General features: G+C 38.8%; 1 protein-coding gene across 1 annotated transcript in view; it reads right to left on the bottom strand.

Annotated features, from left to right (window-relative positions):
• Positions 1 to 22829, bottom strand: part of SPAG17 (sperm associated antigen 17) — a 91610-nt gene that overhangs the window by 21685 nt on the left and 47096 nt on the right. The window contains 12 exon segments of the mRNA XM_009993419.1: positions 581 to 763; positions 966 to 1093; positions 2740 to 2870; positions 3924 to 4051; positions 6191 to 6367; positions 8188 to 8342; positions 9450 to 9594; positions 10535 to 10749; positions 12205 to 12334; positions 13904 to 14253; positions 14988 to 15108; positions 19258 to 19466. Coding sequence (XP_009991721.1) covers positions 581 to 763; positions 966 to 1093; positions 2740 to 2870; positions 3924 to 4051; positions 6191 to 6367; positions 8188 to 8342; positions 9450 to 9594; positions 10535 to 10749; positions 12205 to 12334; positions 13904 to 14253; positions 14988 to 15108; positions 19258 to 19466 — 2072 coding nt within the window.

The raw sequence follows: 22829 nt of genomic DNA, 5'->3' as shown, positions 1-22829 counted from the left end.
TAGCTTGCATCTGGTTATGAACCAGTCAGTCATGAGGGATGGGCACATGCTTTGTCAGAAGGCTACAGAGCTATTTGCTACACATGGACAGAGTGACAGAACTCAGACTTGAGCCTGGAAATGTTCTGTGCTGATTCATGAAAACAGACACATAACCAAGTCTAGAACTTGTCCCAGTGATCTGGTCACCAAGTTAACTGTAGAATATGGTGGGTCAGAAATTCCTGTACAACTTTATGGATTTAAGTTTTTAAGGTTTTGTGAAGGAAACTAAACTTTAAGCAAAGCAAGAGATATCAATATTGACAGGAAGAAAACTGTTAGTGCACTTTCTGTTATGTGTATTGGATCCTACATATTTGCACAGAAAAGTAGGTTCCACAACAGCTGAATGGGAACAATTGAGCTGTTTCAGAAATACACTTTTCTTACAGCACCTGTCTATGTGTGAAATGCTGATTGTTCTTCCAACGTAGTAGATATTTTTTTTCCCCCTCTGGTATGTACTGCCAATTCCTGTCACCCAATTAGTCTGTTCTCTATTGCCTACTGGAAGAAAGAATCAATGTGATTGTACTACCTTGAGGTAAAGCTGCAGCTTTCCTCTTACTTCATCATTGAGTGACTTATACTGGAAGAGCTGACGGATTTGCAGTTTATTAGGACATTTTCTCATCCGTACTGGCAAACGCGTCTGGTCTGCGGATCCAACGCAGAGACCTCTCCAATTATATGTTCTGGTTGAGGGACCCGTGATCTTCCTCTGGACATGGATAAGAACAAGCAAAAAGAGCAAGAGGCTATAATATTACTGACTAAATGCATGTATCAGCAAGGTATGTCTCATCTGAAAAGCCTTAATAAACTGGACTTAATGATGTCACATTGTTTAGAGCTTCATTTCCCCACCCTTAGACAAGCATCTATTGCTTAAGCAGCAAAAGACACTTTTGAAACAATTATACCTCAAGAGAAGAAAATGTGTCCTGGGTCCTTGATTGAAGATTTGGAGGAACAATGCTCTCTGGTTCTTTCTTCATGACCCAGGGGGAGTCTTCAGCCAAAGGGCGGATTATAGTAATACTTAAGACACCTGGTTCAAAGATACAATTGCTAAGAATCAGTTCAAATCCAAAAATTATGGACAAGTGTATCAGACCTCCAGAAAAATATACTTACCTTAGTATAAAAAAACCCCTTGTTAACAAATAGTAAAAATCTATGTGAAAACGTGATATTCATGGCTACAGATAATACCAGATCACTAAGGTGATTTTAGGATAATTGGACAAGTTTGTATTACTCAGACCGTATTTCACAACAAACTGTATATGCTACTTGCTTTGAGTCTTGGGTAACAAGCTCAGCTCTATAGTGTGTGGAGTATCCCAAACAAAGAAGAGCATACCATTGACCCATGTTCACTGAATACTAATCTCAGAAGTAGGTTAACACATTCAGAACGTGTCATTCTTCACTGTATTTTACATTTCATTATCTGATCACTGGATGGATTCCACTAGAGATGATTTATTATCTCTTTTTATTGTTCTCATTAATTTTAATGTTCTTAAAAATACTTTTTCCAACCCATCCCAAAAATCTACTTATTCTACTATTATCTGCCTAGATGGGCTTTTAAATTGGTATTGCCACTGAGGTATTTTGTCACATTCATGCAAAATTGTGAAGCCTTGTTGTCAGGGCTAATTGAGCCAGTATAGGGAAAGGTGGAGTGTAAAGTCTGGAAAAGCAGACATGCTACAAGTACTAATGCCTGCTGGTTGTTAGCAAGTTTTCTTGACTGGGATTCTCACTGGGTCCATCTTGCTGATCTTTCTTTCCCCTTTTGCTATCTTTCTAGCTCCCTCAGGGCCCTTCATCTTTTCCTTTTCCCATGGCAAAATAATTTCTTTCACTTTATACAACAGGGTACTAGTCATTATCACAAATAGAAGCAGCATTTTAAACTGTCCAAAACCTGATAGGGTTACAAGTGGGAAAGCTGTTCCCTGTGCTTATGATATCAATATTTGCAAAGAATGTCTTAGCACCTTATGACTTAGAGCAAATCCCCTTTATCAACCCTCAATATCCAGAGGAACCACACATTCCCGTCTTTTTAAATATATATTTTCTCAGTATTTACCTGTTATGTCACCGTGTATTTTATAGAAGCAGTATCTCCAGCTAACTTTACAATGACAACTACCCATTTTAGGGTGTAACTTCTTGTACTGCTACTACCAGATCTTTGGTGCTTTGTACTACTGGCATCCCCTACTTCAGTCCTATTTTTCCAGCTTCTTAATAACATATATTTATCCTTTCCAACAGCCAGTCTAAGGGTTAACATCAGAGTACCACTGTCTTAATTGATAAATAGAGGTATATGATTAGTGAAGACTGTCATACACTCAATGTTTCTTGATGGTAAACACCCAGAGAATCTATGCATTTGCTAATTGCTTTTGTTTGGGTGTCTGAGAGCAGATAAAGATACACTAGCTGTTTGTTCACTTATCTTTTTACAGTGTCATTCAGTTAATTCTTTGCTTCCCAGAGTTTTCCCACATGGTCCTTCTTCCCCCTGCTTCACTGCTAGAAGTTAGGGCACTTGTCTACATGAGGAAAAACATTTTCAAATTTCCTGTCCAACAGGAGTTTTGAAACTCCTGGCTCCACCTTTCTAATCATTGCTGCTATTAGTTTGTCAGAAAAGAAATGGATGTTTCCTACCTGGACATTCTTGCACAGGATCCTGCAAGATGGCAGCAGTGGGATCACTAGAGACCTCAGCCAGGTATTTATGTACATCACTGCCCCGCAGGAGCTCAGTTCCTGAACCATCCACATAGATGACAAAGAACCTACACAGCAAAGCCACACACATGGGATTGCATCAGATGTAGGCACAGCTGAGCCCTTCAGACAAGATGGTGCCACCTCTGGGAGCATATTTAAGAAAGGACAAAATGCTACACAGGCAGTGATGAGTGAGGAGAGAAACTGGGAGAAACAGCTCTGCAGACACCAAGGTCAGAGAAGAAGGAGAGGGAAGAGATGCTCCAGATGCTGGAGCAGACATCCCTTCTACAGCTTGTGGAGGAGGCTGTGGAGGAACAGTTATTCCCCTGCAGTCTGAGGTGAGGACCACACCAGTGCAGGTGAGTATTTTGTGAAAGAACTGTGGAGAGCTAACAGTGGAGCTTAACAGTGGAGTTTATCCTGAATGGCTGCAGTTCATGGGAAAGTGAAAGAACTGTGGAGAGCTAACAGTGGAGCAGGTTTATCCTGAATGGCTGCAGTTCATGGGAAGCACTCATGCGGGAGCAGGTTAAAAGTGTGAGGAAGAAGGAGCAGTAGAGAGGAACTTTTATGGACTGGCATTCCCCCTAGTTCTCTGCACAGTTTAGAAGAGGTAGAGGGGTCAGATAAGAGGGAGTGATACTGGGCCTGAGAAGAACAGAGGATGGAGGAAGGTGTTCTAGTTTTTGCTTCTCACCATCCAACTCTATTTTAATTGGCAAGAAATTAAATTAATTTTCCTCAAGCTGAGTCTGTATTGACTGTCACAACAAAAGGAAAACGATCTGTCTTTATCTTGACACATGACCTTTTGCATTTTATTTTCTCTGCCTGTACTTTTGAGGAGGGGGAGTGAGAGTGGCTGGGTGGGCATTTGGCAGCTGGCTGAGGTCAACCCACCTCACTAATCATATCCAATGGCTTTCAAATTTCATTCTTTTCTAGATGGCAAAAATGAAAAAGTGCTGTGATGAAACAAGGAAACGGAACTCCAAGATGATATCAAATGTGCAAATACAGAGTACTGAAAAAGGGAAGCACAAATTTACAAACCCTGTACAAAGACAGTGTGGTGAAGAAAGAAAGTGTAAACCTCTGAACCCAGTGGAGTTTACCTGGGTACATGCTCATCATAACTGATAGGTTTGTTAAATTCTGGGAGTGCTGATGGGAACCATCTGTCTTTCTTGTCATCAGAGCTAATGCTACGAACAGACACAGATGTGCTGCCATCAGCCATGACCTGCAATAGAAATTATATAAAACTGAGTTACCTGATACATTTAGAACAATAACTTGCTGCTGAACTGTAATATGATCTAGCCCAGTGAAAGAGACAGAGAAAACTTCTTTCAGGTTGAAATACCTTTTTTTTTTTCCCCTCATAGGGAAAAGACAAAGAAAACTGAAGAGATAGTGAAAAAAAGCATAACAAACACTTCTAGAAACACATGCTGTATGATAAATGCTAATACCACAACCTGATATTTAATAAACGCTCAGGGACTGTTGGTTGTCAAATGGGGCCAGCCATGCTGACATTCCATCTTCAACCTATATATCTGCAGGCATCAACAGGCAACTTCACACACAAATACTTGCTGGGCAAGCCAGGTAACTCAGACAGGCTCTGATGTAACCTTTATGAGGTATATATGTATCTATATATATATACCTACATAGACAGGTACACACAAATGTATATATAATTATATATATATGTCTATATGCTAGTATGTCAGATAATAGTTACATAGTACATACATACTCATAAATAGGTGTATATATAAATATAAACGTGTGTATATATAAAAATATGCACATTCATACAGGTGTGTGTATGCATATAGGTGAATGTATTCCCTAATATATACCCCTATATATATATATATATATACACATGCATTTATATAGACATGAAGAGATATAAATTATACGCATTATATCTATTTAGCCAGCTAGCTACCTATTTATACACCTGGTGTATATATGTATGTATAAATACATACACCTATATAACACATCTATATACATGTTGCTATGTGAAGACACAGAGACAGTTCTAGATACAGATCATAGAGGGGTCCCTTTTCAGGCATTTATTCACTTGAGAAATACAGTCCAAGATAATCATATGACAATACTGAGTGAATTTCCACACTATTTCCTCCTTGTGATTATTAACTTATGTGCCATTAAGGTATGCACACAAGATATAATAATGCCTCTAATTCTTAGTATAGTCAGTTGAAGGCCAGGTGCTTTGGAAGATACAGCTGAAACCGGAGTGATCCCAAGGGTGGTCCATGAACTGAATCTGACACACCCAGTTCACACCTGTTTCCCTGTAGTATCAGGTGTGACTAGGACAGAGAAGAACCAATCCTACTACACCTGTATGTGGTTGCCATTCCTACCAACCATTAATCTCACCTTTCTTAATACATCCCTCCATATTCCCTGTGATCACTGCTCCCACAATACACCTTCAAGCGCCCCAGAGCCTCCCAGTCTTCATTCTCTGTTCCCTAAGTATCAGCTGAGAAAGACCAGGGTGTGCTGATGCTGATGTCAGGTAACTTCTGTGCTGTTTTGAATTGCATTGCTTTTGTAGGAGCTTGGTATCTTTGAAATTTCTACCCCTCTGTTGATTAATTAAAAATCTGTTAGAGAGAGACTGGCAGATGGCACAGATTTATATAGGCACTGTTTCTTCTGCCTAGGAAACCAGCTTGAAAACTGTATAATAATGCCTACATCCAGGGGAACCTCAGTGCCATTTCACAGGAATGTAGGAAAATCATACTGATTACAATTGCAGCAATAGAAAGTATTCTCTAAATATGTCACACTTGAATTAGAACCTTTGACTAGAAAACAGTATGTAGGTCACAGACACTTAGATGATGTTTTCTGAACCCAAAACTAAATACTAAACTAGCTCAAAAATATCTCTTAGGTGTGAAAGGATCACAGCACAATCAGTGTGACTTTAGAGCCTGAATAATTCCTTTTTACAGCAATATTTGCCTTATCAGGAAGATCAGAGTGTTTCTGTGGACCTTCTGAAATGCCATTTTTAATCCTCAATTGCACAGATGATCTTTTGCTATAAGACAAGTCAACTAATTAAGGTAACTTTACAGATGAGGCAAACTGTACACCACGTGCTTTATTTCAACCTTGATAAAAAGGGGAAAATGCCAAAAAAAAGGAAAACAATCACATCCTCAAGAACCTTTCAGAGGCCTCATTCAGGAGCTGTTCCTTCCAGCAGGCGAGGTTACTTTCAGTGATACAAGGCTACAAGCTGACTTTGAGAGATGTTTAGAAGATAAAAATTACTGAAATTAATAAACTTGTTTCCTTCCATGTAGTTTACCTTGAAAAGATTTCCTTCAGAATCCATCACCTCACAAACAGTGCTTGAAGTGTGTTTCATAATGTATCTCTCTGGTTGTTTCTCTTCTTTCTTGCTGATAAAATTGTGAACTTCATGGGTATAAACTGCTGAGCAATCTTCATCAATGAAAAGAGAACCTGCCTTGATGGGTAAAACCTATTACAGTAAGAAGGGAAAAGGTTCAGTCCCGAAAGCTAAAATCTTCATTTTAGAGGTATCATACCAATGAAGAACAGATGCAAATCAAGATGAGAGCTCTCAGACCTTTACTATTGAATCATCCGGTTTTGAGGGACTAGAGGGAGAAAAGGAAGATTAGGTCCAGAAGTTAGGTTGATGTTAGTCTCTGTAACATTTTCTTTCCCTTGAGGAAATTTAAAGCTTGTGATTTAAATATACTGTACAGTTGCGAGAAAGTATCATAGAATATCTCAAATTGGAAGGACTCATAAGGATCAACGAGTTCAACTCCCTGTTCCTCTCCAGACTATACCATAAGACTAAGAGGGTTGCCCAGACTCTCCTTGAACTCTGACAGGCTTGATGCCATGACCACTTCCCTGGGAAGCCTGTTCAGGTGACCAATCGCCCTCTTGGTGAAGAATCTTTTCCTAATGTCCAATCTGAACTTTCCATGATGCAGCTTCATTCCATCTCCTCCTGTCCTATCACTGGTCACCAGAGTCAGCAGACCTCCCCCTCTGCTGCTCCCTCCTTGAGGAAGCTGGAAGCTGTGATGAGGTCACCCCTCAACCTTCTCTTCTGCAAACTTAACAAACCAAGCTGCTCCTCCTAAGCCTTGCCCTTGAGACTGTTCACCAGCCTGGTTGCCCTCTGGACACTATCTAATAGTTTAATGTTTTATTTCTTATTTGAAGTGCACAAAACAGAGTAGTTGGGGTGGGGCTGCAGCAGTGCAGTGCACAGTGGGACAATAATCCACCTTAGCCAGCTAGCTATGCTGTGCTTGATACACTCCATGTGATGGTTGGCCCTTTTTACTGTCAGGGCACACTGCTGACTCATGTTTAACTTGCCATCCACCCAAACTCCCACACCTCTTTCTGTGAAGATGCTCTTCATCCTCATGTCCCACAAGTTGTAAAAATTACCAGGATTACCTGTTCCAGGTGAAGAATCCAGCACTTGCTCTTGTTAAATTTCATACAGTTGGTGACAGCCCAGCTCTCTAGTTTGTCCAGATTTCTCTGTAAGGCCTCTCTACCCTTGAGTCCACATTTCCTCCTAGTTTAGTATCACCATCAAACTTATTTAATGCACATTTGATTTCTGTGTCCAGATAATTTATAAAAAACATTAAAGAGCACTGACCCTAGTCACTAGTCACCACACTAGTGAGTAGCCACCAGCCTGATATAACTCCATTTACTATAACTTTTAGAGCCTGAACCCATCAGCCAATTGGTAACCCAACATATTGTGGACTTGTCTAGCTGTGTGCTGGACATTTTGTGCAGAAGCATACTGTGAACCAAAAGCTTTGTTAAAAAAACCCCACAACAACACCAAACCCACAGCTACTGTCTTCCCTTGGTCAACTAGGTGGGTTACAATGTCATAAAAGGGAAATTAAATAAGTTAAGCAGGACTTTGCACTCATGAACCCATGCTGGCAATGACCAATGGCTGTATTGTCTCTGATGTGTTTTTCAGTAACTCCAAGAATAACCTTCACATTTTTTCAAGGCACTGAAGTAAGACTGACAGGCCTGTAATGACCTTCTTCCTTTTTACCCTTCTTGAAAACCTGGACATTTGCCAGCTTCCAATTGACTGGGACCTCTGTTATCTAAATATAGGCAGAGTATAGAAGAGATGGAATCATAGGATGTTTGAAGGCTATAGAGAAGGGATTTGAAATAGTCAAGATGAAAGACTCTGATGGCAAGGAACTTGGAACCAAATACAGATTTCACGACCAAAGGTAGATTTCACAAGCTAAAAATAATTCGTACCTGGTATGTTCCCTGTGGCTTTGCTATAATAGATGTGCCATCTCCAAAGATGGTACAACAGGTACCATCCTCACAATTTGTTGTAACAGTAGCAAACTTAGGATTCTCCACTCGCATACATTTCACCTTCCTTGTGATGGTTTTCAGATATTCATCTAAGAATTAATAGAGAACAATGAGACATGAGCACATGAACCATGGAAAAGTCTTAGGATTCAATTTGCTTTTTCTTTCATAAAGCTGGACCTTTAATTCCTCAGTAAAAGTCCCTCAGACCTCATAACATCCTTTATCACATAATATGCAGTCTTCGAATTTTTGGATTGTGTACTGAACATAGGAAAATCCAACTGTAAAAAATGTCTGTAACCACCTGCAGCTGGTGTGATCAGGAAAGTACTCTCTAATTTATTGAGTACAGTACTAATGGCAATGATATGGATATTTGTAACATACAAGTTGGAGCACTGAAATGTATGCCTGCAATACAAGCTCTAAGACGTGAATAAATTCCTTTCCAGCAGCAGAAACAGTCATGGAAAACAAATCAAACTGGTATGTTAATCTGGCCATTTCCTTCCTATTGAATAGTCAGAGCAGTTCAAGGTCACTGTTTGGATTTTTAAAGTTCCACAGGCAGGTGTTCCACAACCAGAACACAACAGCCCTGACACCCATACAGTATTCATACCCTTCATGTTAATTGCAGAATTTCTACAGCAACTGAACTAAGCATACAGAATATACTGCCAGGCAGAAGAAATGCAGATGACTGTTAGCTCCACTTGTTTCAGGCAAATATAATTTCACTTCTACTAGGTGTGGCACTTTCCATGGCCATTTTCAATCCAATTTTGAATACTTCCAAGTTCAGTGAATCCTTGACCTCTCTGGGGAACATAAGGATATCCTTACACATATATTCAGTTAAGACTCAAATCAGCTTGCTTGTTGTACCAGGGTTGGTGGAGTGCAGGCAATGAACATACAAGAACTCAGGTACTGTGGCCTCGTGGTGAAGGAGGGTCAGTTAGGCACATACTTGGAAAGCAGGAAAACTGTCTGTTTGCTACAATGTAACCTTTGCACTGAATGAAAACTTTGATCAGAATGAAAAAAAGATTAAGGAAGCAAACTAAACCTAGACCGAATGAGTGGATTTGTTATCTAGGCTATTGGTATGAGCTGCTTTTAGTGTATTTTGACAATTTTATCTGCTTCACAAGATGTATCAAAGATAAGTGATCCTCTTTTGATTTTACCTGGTTTCTCACTATCCCCTGGTACAAGATGCTCTTCACGCTTTTGATAAAAAGTTGTGATCCTAGTACCATCAGCATGTTCTACTACTCTACTACCATCCCGCTTCTCAACAATTGTCACTTCATCATCTCGTACAGTCATGACCTGAAAGAATGAAGGAATACTCATTTATATTAGCACTGTGATACTTAAAATCATAGAACGTCTCAGGTTGGAAGGGACCTCTAAAGGCCATTTAGCCCAGTCCCCCTGCAATAAGCAGGGACATCTCACACTAGAACAGATTGCCCCATCAAGCCGGACCTTGAATGTCTCCAGAGACACCATCCCTCCTTCCTACCCAACAAGCTTTTGACCTGCTCATGGCTATTTTTTAGGGACAACTCTTCACACTCTATCCAATTCTTTATATAGAGGGCAACATCTCAACCCCTTCCTCTCCTGTCCCTTCTGAACAGCTTGTAGCCATTGATAGCCACACTCTAGTCACAGGATTAATCCTACCAAGTTTCCATAATTGCCACTATGTTGTAGCTTCCAGCACCTCCTGCTTGTTGCCCATGCTGCATGCATTGGTGTAGAGGCACTTCAGCTGGCCTGCTGGCCATGTCACCTTCTTAGAGGAACACTCCTTTATTCCCCCAAGGCGTTTCATGGGTGCTACCCTGCTGTCTCCTGTTCCCTCAGGAGCCCTTGGCTCATCTCAGTAAGACTTTACCTGTGCTGCAGTGTCCACAGCATGCTTCAGGGCAAGAGGTTGAAGGCCCCTAGTACCACCCCATCCTTCCAACCCTGGTGTGTCTTTCCGCCACTTGTCACAAACAATCTTGATACTTTTAACAGCAACAGCAGTAAAATAAGGCATTATGTACTGAATCTGAAGAAGTGAAACTGTTGCAACTTATCTACTTCAGAGACCAAGCAATCACATTTTCTTCAAACTCTAAAGCTTTTGTGTTAGTAATGGGGTAATAACACATGCTGTAGGATATGTGTTCAAAGGAAAAATCCTACAACTTACACAATGTCAGCCCTGTCACCTAGCTTAGTAAACAGTGCTATAACAACACAAAAATAGCAATACCGTTCCATCAGCTGGGTCAGTTCCCTGATAGGTTAAGACTGGCTTGAGATCCATTCTCTTTGCTCCCTTAGTGCCTATTCGAATGCCCGATGGGGTTGTTGTTATCCAGGTCCCTGCCTGGTTCTCCTTAGGTTGCTCAGAATTAACTGGACCCTGGCCAGTATCTTCAAACAACTCATCCTTGGTGGATACACCGTTCCCGATACTACCTCTTCCTGCAGACTTGGCATTCTCTAAGGCAAAAGACAAAACCAATCAAGTGCAGAGTCTTTATGTTTATGTTGACAGAATTTAAAGAAGAATTGTTTATCAGTCTGGAAGGAAATCACAATTGCTGTTACTCACAGCAGTTCTTGAGCTTGCTTCATGTGCTTGTTAATGACACAGAAAAAGCAAACAGCATACCAGTGACATCTGATTATGACATGACTTTGGAAGGGACTACCAGCACAGGAAGAAATGTGAATGGGTTACAGAGAAAAAAACAACCTATCCAAAACTGAGCTTGAAGATGAAACAGGAATTTTATACAGCCTGTTAGAATTAAATCTAATGCAAAAAGGAATAAAAAAAATCCTGCTTCAAACAAAGTTTGCAACAGCAGAAGAAAAGACCTCGGAGTATCTTCCACACAGAATGACTACAAGCTACCAGTGTGGAAATATGGTGACAAGAAAGGCAAACACCATTCTACAGTGCACCAGAAGAAAAGGGATGGACATTCTGTTATGAAGGGAATTTGAAAGATCTTATTAAGAATGTGATAGAGAACTCTGGTCTCCCATATTCGAGAAAAGCAACTTAGACTAAGTGACAACAGCAAGGTCCAGACAGGATTCTAAGCAGTGGAAAGGAAAAGTGGAGGGGAAAAAGTGATCATAAATGAAGGATAAGGACTGAAGGATATGCACTGGCCACAGATGCTGAGACTGAAAATTCTAAGATGGTTTGTCAGAGAAGTTCTTAAACATTCTTCCAGCTCTCCTAGAGATATAAACTAAAAACAAGTACTGGACTTCATGGCTCAGAAAGTCACTTTTTGAGAGGCCTCTCTTTGGCAACAATTTTTATTCACACGCTTCAAATAAATTATAAATTATTATGATGACAGCTTATAAGAATTCTGTGTTTTCTAAATAGTGCTGACAGTGAGCTTAGACTTCACTCTGAGGTATGAAGTAAACATTTACTTGGTTCCTTCTCAGTCAAACAAAACAGTGCATGAATTATTATACTGGGACACACCACAAGTCCATACAACCAATAATGACCAATAGTTGATGCCCTGGAATACATACAATAAGGAAAAAAAAAAAAAGTTAAGTCCTCTGCAAGAGAAGCATTTCTTAATACCAAGACTAAAAATTGTAATACATAAGTAAAGATTTGACACTGCTGTAATTAGAGGGATTTATTTTAAAATAGCTTTGTGTTGAATCACTCTGGTACTGATGTAGTTCTTACATATCCTTTTACTTTTTAGAGTCCTAGCATGTTAGAAGAAAAAGAAATCTAGTATAGGTAAGAAATTATTTGAAGTGAAGATAATACATTAGCAGTGTGCAGCAGCTGAGAACAGATGAAATTGCATTTTCACTCTGGCAGAATTTTCAGACTGAAGAAATATGCCTGGCTGACTTTAATTATGTCCAAAACAATGGAAAAGTTACCTTTCTTAGTGCTGGTCTCAGGTAAAGGCTCCAATTCTAGTAATATTTCCATGTTATCTGGAATGGTAGGTGGTGGTAGGACAGGGCCAGAATCAGGACTTGTAATCACTGTGCCATCAGCAAACAGAATCTACCAAAATCAAGCACATACTAGAAGTTAAAATCACTTCAAACACCAATAAAAAGTCCAAAAAGAACGTGTCACAAATGCAGTAGTTGCTAGAATATTGTGCGTGATGGGAGAGGAAAAAAGTGAAAGCTCTTAAAATGAATACAAGAAAAAAAAAGGAATCTACCTCAAAAAGAAGGGTTTGCTAATTGCTGCAGTTCAAGTATGTAATAAATAGTGACTCTAGTAACAAATAGGTATTATAAAAGTAAATACTGAAGATTATTTGACTATTTAAGTGGTCAAGGGTTGATGACTTTCTTGTTAGTAATGGTAATGCATCTGTATCACCATATTGATCTGTATTCAGATATTCCATGTCTAGGATTGCTGTTAATTTTCAAGCCATCAAGACAGCTAACAAAAAGAAGTCATGGTTATTTATCTTATTAGAGTTGGCTTCTGAGATCTGTTGTCTATCACATTCAACTCTTAATATGCATGTTCCATGGCAGGGAACAATTGTCCCTGAATTCATTTACAAGCACAGCACTGAAGTTCTAGGGAGAAGACAACGTAAAAAACAAATGGACAGCATATAGAAAATCTCAAGAGCCACAGTTATTTTAAGGTAATTAACTATATCTTCTTTTTTGAATGCTTATCTATTCACAATACATTCCCGATGAGTCATAAGCATTTAGTTAATGTAAAGAAGGATGCACTCAAAAACTGCTTATACAAAGATTATGATACAATTATGTTAGGCACCTAAGATCTACATGCTTCTGTCAGGACAGTATGTTGAGAATATTCAGATACACAGCAGCTTGCTTCTTTGCATTCTTCTAAAATGGGTATGTTTCTCTGAAATCCTGGCTAAGTGCTTTAAGAGCTCATGTAATGAATGACTGTAAAGAACCTAAGCAGTTGTGGCCTACTTAGCAAAAAAATTGAGGAAATAAGGAATAGTTTGACAGTTTCTGAGTCCAAACAGAGGACTCCTCTTTTCATCTGTTGGCTAACTACACAGAGTCTCAGACTTTTTTTAAAGTCTAATAGTTGCTTGAGATGAATCACAGTAACTGCGAAGATGGTATCTAGCCCATAGCACCTGAAAGGTACCGGAATTCTGGGCAACCTAAATACATGTATATAAAGAAGATACTGAGGAATATAAAGTCTTTTAGATGAAAATTTAGGGTATCTAAAGCTGTCTGCGAGACTGAAGGTCTTTTCTGTATTTCATATGACTGAAAAAATACATGGATGCTTTTGTGTTTCAAAAAAGTCCAAGTAATGCACACTTCAGATGTTTAAGGTGTAGTTCTCAAAACCACATTCAGCTATTTCCCAATCCCAACACTGCTGAAAATCTTCACATGCCTAAACTCTTAATCATTAAAGTTCCCTATATGCCTCAAGTTCTGATTCTGAACAAGGCCACAAACATATTTTAGTCTTGACATGGCTTTATAACTCAGTGGTTACAACTCCATCTACAAAAGGGACACTTCTCTCAGCTGACAAGCACAAGTTCAAGGGTAATCACACATGCAAACTGCTTTTGATAAATTCTACTAAACATACCTGGGTAGATCCATCCATCATGTACTTTATGACAGTTCCTTCATTGGTGATGACTCTTGACACTTCTTGCTCTATTTGCCTTGCCACAGGCATATACAGATGAGAGTTCTTTACCTTTTGGGGATAACTCTGTCTAACCAGAATTTCCAGAGTATGCTGCTTGGGCTGTTCTTTCTTGGTGTCTTTGTGCTTTATTGCACCTTCTGTAACCTCATGTTCCTTCTCTTCACTTTCCACAACCTCTTCCTTCTTTGCTTCAGTGCCCTCTTCCTTAACTTCATCTGCTTTGGCCTCACTTTCCTTTACCACCTCTTTCTCAGCTTCAGATACAGTGGCTTCACCTTTCAAATCTGAGAACAAATTTTGAATTACTTAATAATGCTTAGCACACATTCAAACTGTGCTAAACACCCAGCATCATGGTGGCTACAGAAGGTAGCCACCCTCCTTGGCTTCCTCTATAATACACAGAGTAGGAGACAAACTCTCTTTTTCAAAAACAATTCAAAGCAGTCAACTGTTCAGAAACTCTGCACCCTCCTGTGGAGGTGTCTGTCTTTACAAACGAAAATAAGACAAATTTGAAGATGGAGTTATTATGGGTGCTGAACTTTAGGAAGACTGACATTAGGAGAGAGGAACTTCCTAACTGCATATAAAGGTGAAAAAAGTTACTGAGTTTCACCAAGTTTGAGCTTGCTTATAAACTGAAGTTAAGATATTTTGTCTACCTGAACAAATAAGGTTTTTAGATTAAATTTTGGCAGTGTTGAGTGTGCTAATGACTATAATTATGGTCCTTGTGTCCAGAGACTACATGTACGTGCCCATATTTGTGCTGTTAACCTTAACTATTCAGCATTTCAATTCATGCTCCTTGCCAAACAACCTACCTTTGAAAACCTTCTGCATCCTTTAATTTATTTGCAAATATTATTAAACAGACATTATGACAGGCCTGATAATCTGAGATGTTAAAAAATTCATGTTGTTACATCTAAAGCCATCAAAGCAGAAATAATTTTCTTCTATAATTTTAACTTATTTTAAAATTCCTTACTTTGCAGTGGCTCAGAAAAGTCACTTCCAAAACTTTCACCAAGGAAAGTTAATACTAGTCCATTGGGACAGGAGACATTCAAGCTTGGGAAATCAAGAGCATCTGACATCACTTGTGTTTTGGAAGCTGATTCTTCTATTTCCACCTACAGAATTAATAATGAATTAAATAATGAATTAATAATGAATTAGTTTTATTTCACATTTTAAGAGAAAAAAAATATTAGACTACAGATTATCAGCGGTTTTGGGTTTTGTTTTGTTGTTTTTTTTTCGTTAAGTGCTTTCTACCACTCATTTTTAACATTTTGAGAGCCTGTGGATTCTGAAGTAGAAACATTAGGTTATCTTCTTTGATTATATGCTTTCTTCTTCCATTCCTCCTTATTAACCCTTGAAGAGCAAAGCCTCCTGACTTTATTAATTTTGCTGACTCATTATGCTATCTTGTGCAGAGCAATGAGATGACAATAAATGCATAATGTGATGCAGATCAGCGTGAAATAATTATTGAAGTTGCACATCAGTTGTTTTACCTATAATCATTAAAAGACCACAAAGGATTAGTAAAGCAGTACTTCTAGTCTGCTGCAAATAAAGCACTGACTTGAGAAGGGGACAGGAAAGAATGTTTGGCAGTCCAATGTGTAATTCTCTGTGCACTGGTCTGTAGTGGAAACTGTTCCGATGACTACAAAAGATGAGGTTGACCAAAAGAATGTCTGAAGACTCTGGAACATTTTGAAAAAATACAATAATAGATCTGTTGATGTCATCCCCCCATGTGACAATGAAGTGCACTATGCCAGTAGTCATAAGATGAAAACAGCTTTGGGTTGCAGAGAGATGTAACAGAGAGAACTTGTCCTGATATTACCCCATATTCTTGATTTTTAGTAATAGAAATATAGGGGAAAATTGGCAGATGTTTTGCCACCTGATTTTCAGCACATAGAATGCTGCACATTTTATGGTTACTTTACATAGTATTACTGGGTAATTAAGGCTATCCTCAGTACCCTAAGATCGTAGTCATGGCATCATGGAGAATAAATCACAGACTAGGGCAAAAGTAAACCTCAGTTGTCATCTACTTCTTCCTGCTAATAGTTAATAAAGATTAAAAAAATCAAGTATGTCTATATCATTAGAGAAAACCTATACTGGAAATTCCTGGTATCTATGCCAGTGCTTTACCTTGACTAACCTTACTGACATTTTTCTATTGGTTAGCCTGAATCTCTCCTGCAAAAAGTTAGTTTACTTCTGATAATTTTTTCTGATTATATGGGCAGCATAAGAGGTTATGGTGTCCCTTTACATATTTACAGAAGGCTCTTCTGCCTCTCTGCTCTAGATCAAAAAAACCCAAACCAAGTCTGTTCATCTTTCCCCACTAGTCAAACTTTCTAGACATCTGATCTTTCTTGGTGCTTTCCTTAGAATTCTCCAGTGTGGCACACATTTTTCTTGCAGTGCAGCATCCATAACTGGACACAATTACTTAAACTGAGGCACTATCAGCCCTGAGTGGAAAATAACTTCACATATTTAGCAGGCTATTCTGTTTATTCACCTCAACATGGTCTTTGCCCTTCTCACAGCAAGATGGCATTGTTGACTTATTTATAGCTTTTGATCCATTGGAACTCAGACCTTTATAGAACTGCTATTGATAGAATTAATTCTGTACATCCATATTGATTATTTATATGTAACTACAGAACCTAGCATTTATTCTTACTGAACTGCATCCTGTTTTCCATACCATGTTAATACAAATTTGTTATCAGTGCAATTTCAATCCTGCCCTCCAAAACACTGGCATATTCACACAGCAGGGTGCTGTATGCACTAATATGGGATACTTTGTCTTCCACGGTTTTTATAAAACACCAAAAATGGACTGAAGACATTCTAAATGAAATAGTAAAGTCTTCTGGAAGAAGAGGAGGAATGTTGACATCCTCCTGACTGTATTTTAATGGTAGAGGAATTCCTTTGTGTCGGGTTTGTTTACGCCACACAATTGCTGCATGTTATGCTGAGTGCTGTTTGGCAACTCCAAGCACCAATTTCCATGCTCATGCTCTTTAAAAACCTAGCTCAAATTGTTGAAGTGAGGTCAACAGACTTTTTGTGGATATGGGCAGAATCCATATTGAAGCAGCATAGGTGTCTGGTGTTTAGAGAGTTTTCCAAGGCTATTCTTACAGCTCCCAGTACACATTCACCCTTGTCTGTCTTATTACTTTCCCCTTGCATTTGCTTTGTAATTAAACCTATCTCCTGTTTCTAATAAATCTGCATTGCATTTAACCCTTCATTTCCATATTGCCCTTCTACCTCTTTAAACAGGTCGGTCCAGTTCTGTCAACAGAATCATGATCTCCATTCAGCCTCCCTTGACAAAGGAGTTGAGAAGATAACTCATAAAGCTCTTGTGAGTGCATAGCAAGAGTGATTTTGAGAGAAGTGGTCAAATTAACAAGAATAGACAAAAGACCAATTTTTCAAGAGACAATTCTGAAAAAGAAACAATCAGATATTTAGACCAAAAGGTGGTGATTCTTTTCAGGGCAGTGCCCTACAAAATGGTAACAAGAAATAGAGTTTCATGAAATGCCTCTGGAGTTGGAAGTCACTACAGCTGGATGAACTAAAGTTAATTTTCCATGGAGAAAGTCTGAGGAAGAGGACAAAAGAGAAAACAGTGCAGGTAAAACCAGCAGATCTGCAGATCTGATGCCTGCCATTCATATTCTCTACATATCACCCACCATGCTGTGGAAGAAGCAGAACATAAGAGGGAAGAATGACTAAGTTAATGGAATATAATTGGCAATAAAAAGTATTATACATACTAGATTTGACTTATATTTGGCTCAAGATGAGAACTGGGACATTTTATTAGCAGCTCTTTCAGCATCATTTCATTCATACTTGATTAAAGACAGTCAAGCAGGGAGAAAATCAAAACACACTACAATACGCTTTAAATATTTTTGCAGTTTTGCTTTAACAAGCACATTAGCTAAAAATGCTATTCTTTTGTAACTTGGTCAGGTTAAAAGGGATAGCTTTTACTCACAACTATCATTAAATAATTTTTCCAGGTAGTATAATATTTTAGAGCACTAGTGTTACGTGAAACTGTTTATAGATACTGCTTTGTGTTCTGATTATGCCTATTTTCAGAAGACTGTCCATTCCTATATTGACAGTGGTAACTAAATTTGTTCTTAATACTACTAATGTTTACTTCTGTCTTTATCTTAGGGTTTGTTTGCATTTTAGTTGTGTCCATTCCTGGGACACTGCTGGTTGGAGATAACAGCATCCAAAAAAGAAAAGAGGTCAAATAATCGCAAATAGAAAACTGCATCCTCTTCCACCATCCTGCTAATATTTCCTCCCGTATTTCTTTGATGAACCTTTCCTGTAATTCATGCCCTTGCTGGTCTGTGAAACCACTGGATCAAAAAAACATCCAGTGGTTGCCTAAAATATTCTGCCAATAGTTAGCTGAAACAACCTGAAATCAGCAAGGTTAGTAATTTTGCAGAGGGGAATTGTGACCCATTTCTGAACTGATATGGCCTCCCTCAGTCATGTTTTTATGCCAAAAAAGTTTCTCATAGAGCTTTGTGGAAGATATTTCAGATTAAAACGGTGTGTTTTTGATGTACATGGTCCTGTAATTCTGGTATTACTCTGTGCTATTCCATAACAGAAATGCAGAATCCACTTTTGAAATGTCATCCATCATTTCCAAAGGACTGTCCTGTGAAAGTGTTACTTCAGATATACACAAAAATAACTTCCTTAATTTGCTGGTCCCTGGCTTGTGATCAGCTGGAAAGACCAAATTGCAGAGCAAGCTTTTGCAAAACTGTCTCCACTTATTTACTGGTTGGTTAGACTTTACAATACAGGTTTTAGACAGCACAGAAAAATTCTCCTACTTGGATAAACTGAAAACTAATTTCTAGAGCAGTTGTAGTAATTGAGATATTAATAATGTAACAGGTGTAACTGTAAAACATTAGTTTGTGGACCATGGAAGACACGCTGCTTTACATCATGGAGTCATAAAGGTTTCTTCATGGATAGGAGCCAGTATGTACATCTGAGAACAGCTAGTAGAGTAAAACAACTGCTTACAAGCACCAGAAATTGTTAGAAATTTGTTAAGGCACAGTCTGAAATCCTCTGAGAAGAATGTGTGTTTCTGTTACATACATTTATGTATTGAATTTTTGTCTGCGTTCATTAGATAATGTCTAGTCTCCCACCTTTCCTTCTTCATGCCTTACTTGGTCATCAGGTGATGGAAGGCCTGTTTTGCTAAGGCTTGCTTTTGCAGTTGGCTGAGATTTTCCTGGTTTTTGTTTGGCAGACTTATCTTTTTTTCCTGAAGCTGATGTAACAGGAGAAACTATGGTTGGACTATGAACAGAAGGGATGCTCAGAATTCTTGCCAAGAGAAGATCTGTTTCATCATCTAAGAAAGGGAAAAGCAACCTTTTTAAAACAAATAAGTTTCATAAATGGAGACCAACACATTTTATTTTTTAACAAGATTTTGTACACTAAACTTTACTTTAGAAATAATCACCTCAGTGGAGGAAGTTATTATTTCAGATAGAGAGCCTAAATATATGAAATTATTTAGAAAATCTTTCTGTAGACTATCTCATCAGCCTAAAAGATGTCTTGAAACTATTGTTTCCCACGGGTTGTCACTTGTCTCTCAAAAATAGAAAATGCAATTAAAAAAATTCTCTTTTACTTCAATACCTAGATAGGTGGAGACATTCTGATTCTAGTATCTAGGAAACGATCACTGTTGTTATGCTTTATCATGGGCTGATCTAGCAGAGACTACCTCCAGCAGTTTTGCATTACATGGCTCTATTTTTCTATAATGATTCAGAAAGATGCTGATGATCCAGACTTGCTAAGACTCTCCCAATTCTTAAAGGCCAAGCATGAGGACAGTCTGCTTAGCGTGTTGACAGCAAGTAGGCATGTTGCCTTTCAAAACAGTTTCTTGAAAACAAAATTAATACAAACTAAGAGTTTCTGTAAACTTTTTTGTTTCAACATACTTACACTTTAAACAGAAAACCCCAGCCACCTCTAACCTTAACTGTTTTTTGAATTTATTTTTTTTTTATCATCTCTTCTTGACTGAAGGCATCCTAAGTCCCAAACCTACAACTCATGAAATGACACCTTGTTTCCCACCCAGACAATTTAAGAAATTGAGTTATTGTTTCTTTTGGAGAATTTGTTACCCCTGTTGGACCAATTTCTTATCCACATCTTGACCACACACTGTAGATAAGAACTGAAAACACCACTGAGCAAAACATAATGGTCTCAGAAATTATCTTGTGAAAACCCGTTTAAAGTAAATAAAGCAAATTTGATTTGCCACATAGTTTCTATAAAGTATGAACTTTACTGACAAGTCAGTTATTTCAAGAATGTCTTTAGGAAGACTTAGAATTTTTTGTTTGTTTCTTTTGGTAAAATTACATTTTAGTTCTGCTTTTTCCAATGAACAATCTTATTTAATGTGAAAACTGATATATTAGGCAAAGAAAATTTAAATAACCAATTGATGAATTGCAAGCCAGATCACAGACAAAGAAGGAAGGACATGCATCCAGAAGCATGCTAACAGAACCATTCTGGTGTGAGATAACAGAATTTTCTGCAGATGAAGTGTTAGTATATTTTGGCTGAAGAAGATAAAAAGTAGGCCTAAGTGCTAATTCATCCACTACTTCCAGGAAGTTTTGGAATAGATGGTTTTAGCTCTGCAGACAAGAAAATGCAGAGGTCACCTTAAAAACCAAGTTCTGAACTACTAGAAAGGCTGCCTGCATGTTCAGTTGCTTTATGGATGATTCTGGATTTATGGCAGCTACAAAAGTCACACAGAATTTCAGACTTTCAGGCTAGAAGAAACTATTAGATAATCTGGTGAAAAAGTCCTATTTAGGAGTCCATAGATAATATGCCTTTCAACTCATTTTTGCCACATCTATGCAGCTTTTAAGTACCTCCAGAGATGGTGATTCCACCATCTCCCTGGGCAGCCCATTCCAGTGTCAGACTAGTATTTCAGTAAATAAATTCTTCCCAATATCCAATCTGAACCTCTCCTGGCACAGCTTGAAGCCACTTCCTCTGTATCTATCGTTTTTCACTTGGGAAAAGAGGCCAACGGCTGCCTCACTGCAACCTCCTTTCAGGTAGCTGTAGAAAGCGATTTGGTCTCCTCTTAACTGCCTCTTCTCCAAACGAAACAATTCCCATTCCCTCAGCCTCTCCTCATAGGACTTGTTTTCCAGCCCCTTTGCTGGCTTTGTTTCTCTTCTCTTCTCTGGACCTGCTCCAGCACCTCAATGTCTTTCTTCTAGTGAGGGGTCCAGAACTGAAGACAGTACTCAAGGTGCAGCCTCACCAGTGCTGAATACAAGGGCATGATCACCTCCCTTCTCCTGCTGGCCACGCTATTCCTGATACAAGCCAGGATGCTGGTGGCCTTCTTGGCCACCTGGGCACACTGTTGGCTCATGTTAAGCTCATGTTAAGCTGGTTGTCCACCAGCACCCACAGAGCCTTTTCTGCCCTTTTCCAAGCCTGTAGCGTGGCCTGGGGTTGTTGTGACTCAAGTGCAGGACTCAACATTTGGCCTTGCTGACCCTCATACAATTGGCCTCAACCTGTCCAGATCCCTCTGAAGAGCCTTCCTACCCTCAGGCAGATCTCCCATCCAACTTGGTGTCATCTGCAAACTTGCTGAGGAAGCACTCATTCCACTCATCCAGACTGTTGATAAAGATACTGAACAGCAGCCCACAGATCACCACAAAGATTTTTCAAATCTTCATTTTCATTAGCTGCTGCATACCTGATGCACAAGCATCTGATGCTTTGTTAGGTGGCTCTGCTTTCAGGTACCAGAATAAAAGCTCTGTGGTTTTTACAGCTGATTGGAAGTCTGAGAAAAGGCGACTACATCAGTTCAGTTTATAATAATCTAGAGATAAATTCTCAACTGACTATGTAAAATAGGATAGTTTAAAATTCTCTACGGGGTCCATTCTGATGCACATTTATTAGATGGCATGGCCATGAAATAAGCAAGTAATAGAACTCATCTAATGGGTTGTGTATGGTGAGAAGAATCAGCTGACTAATAAACTTGGACAGAGCTGGTGCTCCACAGACAAGTAGCATAGCTGAAAGGAAGGATTCAGAGGCAACTATCCAACAAAGTAATCAGTGAAGGTAATCCACCTTGTCAGGTGAGTATAAATATCTATGTGAACACTATAAACTGGGTATAAGAAAATTCATATGTATAGTGAGGGGAGCTATCCTTCATCACAGGTACCCATGCTGTGAAGTGGAGCTCACTCAGTTTCAGATGGATACTACTTTCCACAAGGGGAATTAGGCATAAGCAAGTGATTGTAGAAATGCAGCAAACAATCTAAGAATGCCAGTCTGCAGTGCTGCACTAAAGCTCAACATGGCAAGGATTATTCCAAAGTAGATGCTTAGATATGAAAAAGCCTGAACATCACAGCTGACATGCAGGTGTTCAATTAGACAAGTCTCTCTTTTACGCCAAAATACAAGTTTTCACCATCCACTACAGTGTGAATGCTCTCTTGGCCCAAGTTTTAAAAGTAATTTTTAAGTAATTAATTTGTAAAATGTATTTGAATAATTAAACTAGTGTAGAGTGGAATGGTTTACCACAGTTCGCACACAAATGCATTCAATTAAATGTTTTCATATTTTAGGAGCTGAAAAAGGCAGGGATTATTTTCTCATCACAGGA

The sequence above is a fragment of the Chaetura pelagica genome, unplaced genomic scaffold, assembly GCF_000747805.2.
Source record: "Chaetura pelagica isolate M959 unplaced genomic scaffold, ChaPel_1.0 scaffold101, whole genome shotgun sequence".
Classification (NCBI taxonomy): Eukaryota; Metazoa; Chordata; class Aves; order Apodiformes; family Apodidae; genus Chaetura; species Chaetura pelagica.
This window is presented reverse-complemented; position numbering and strand designations above follow the sequence as displayed.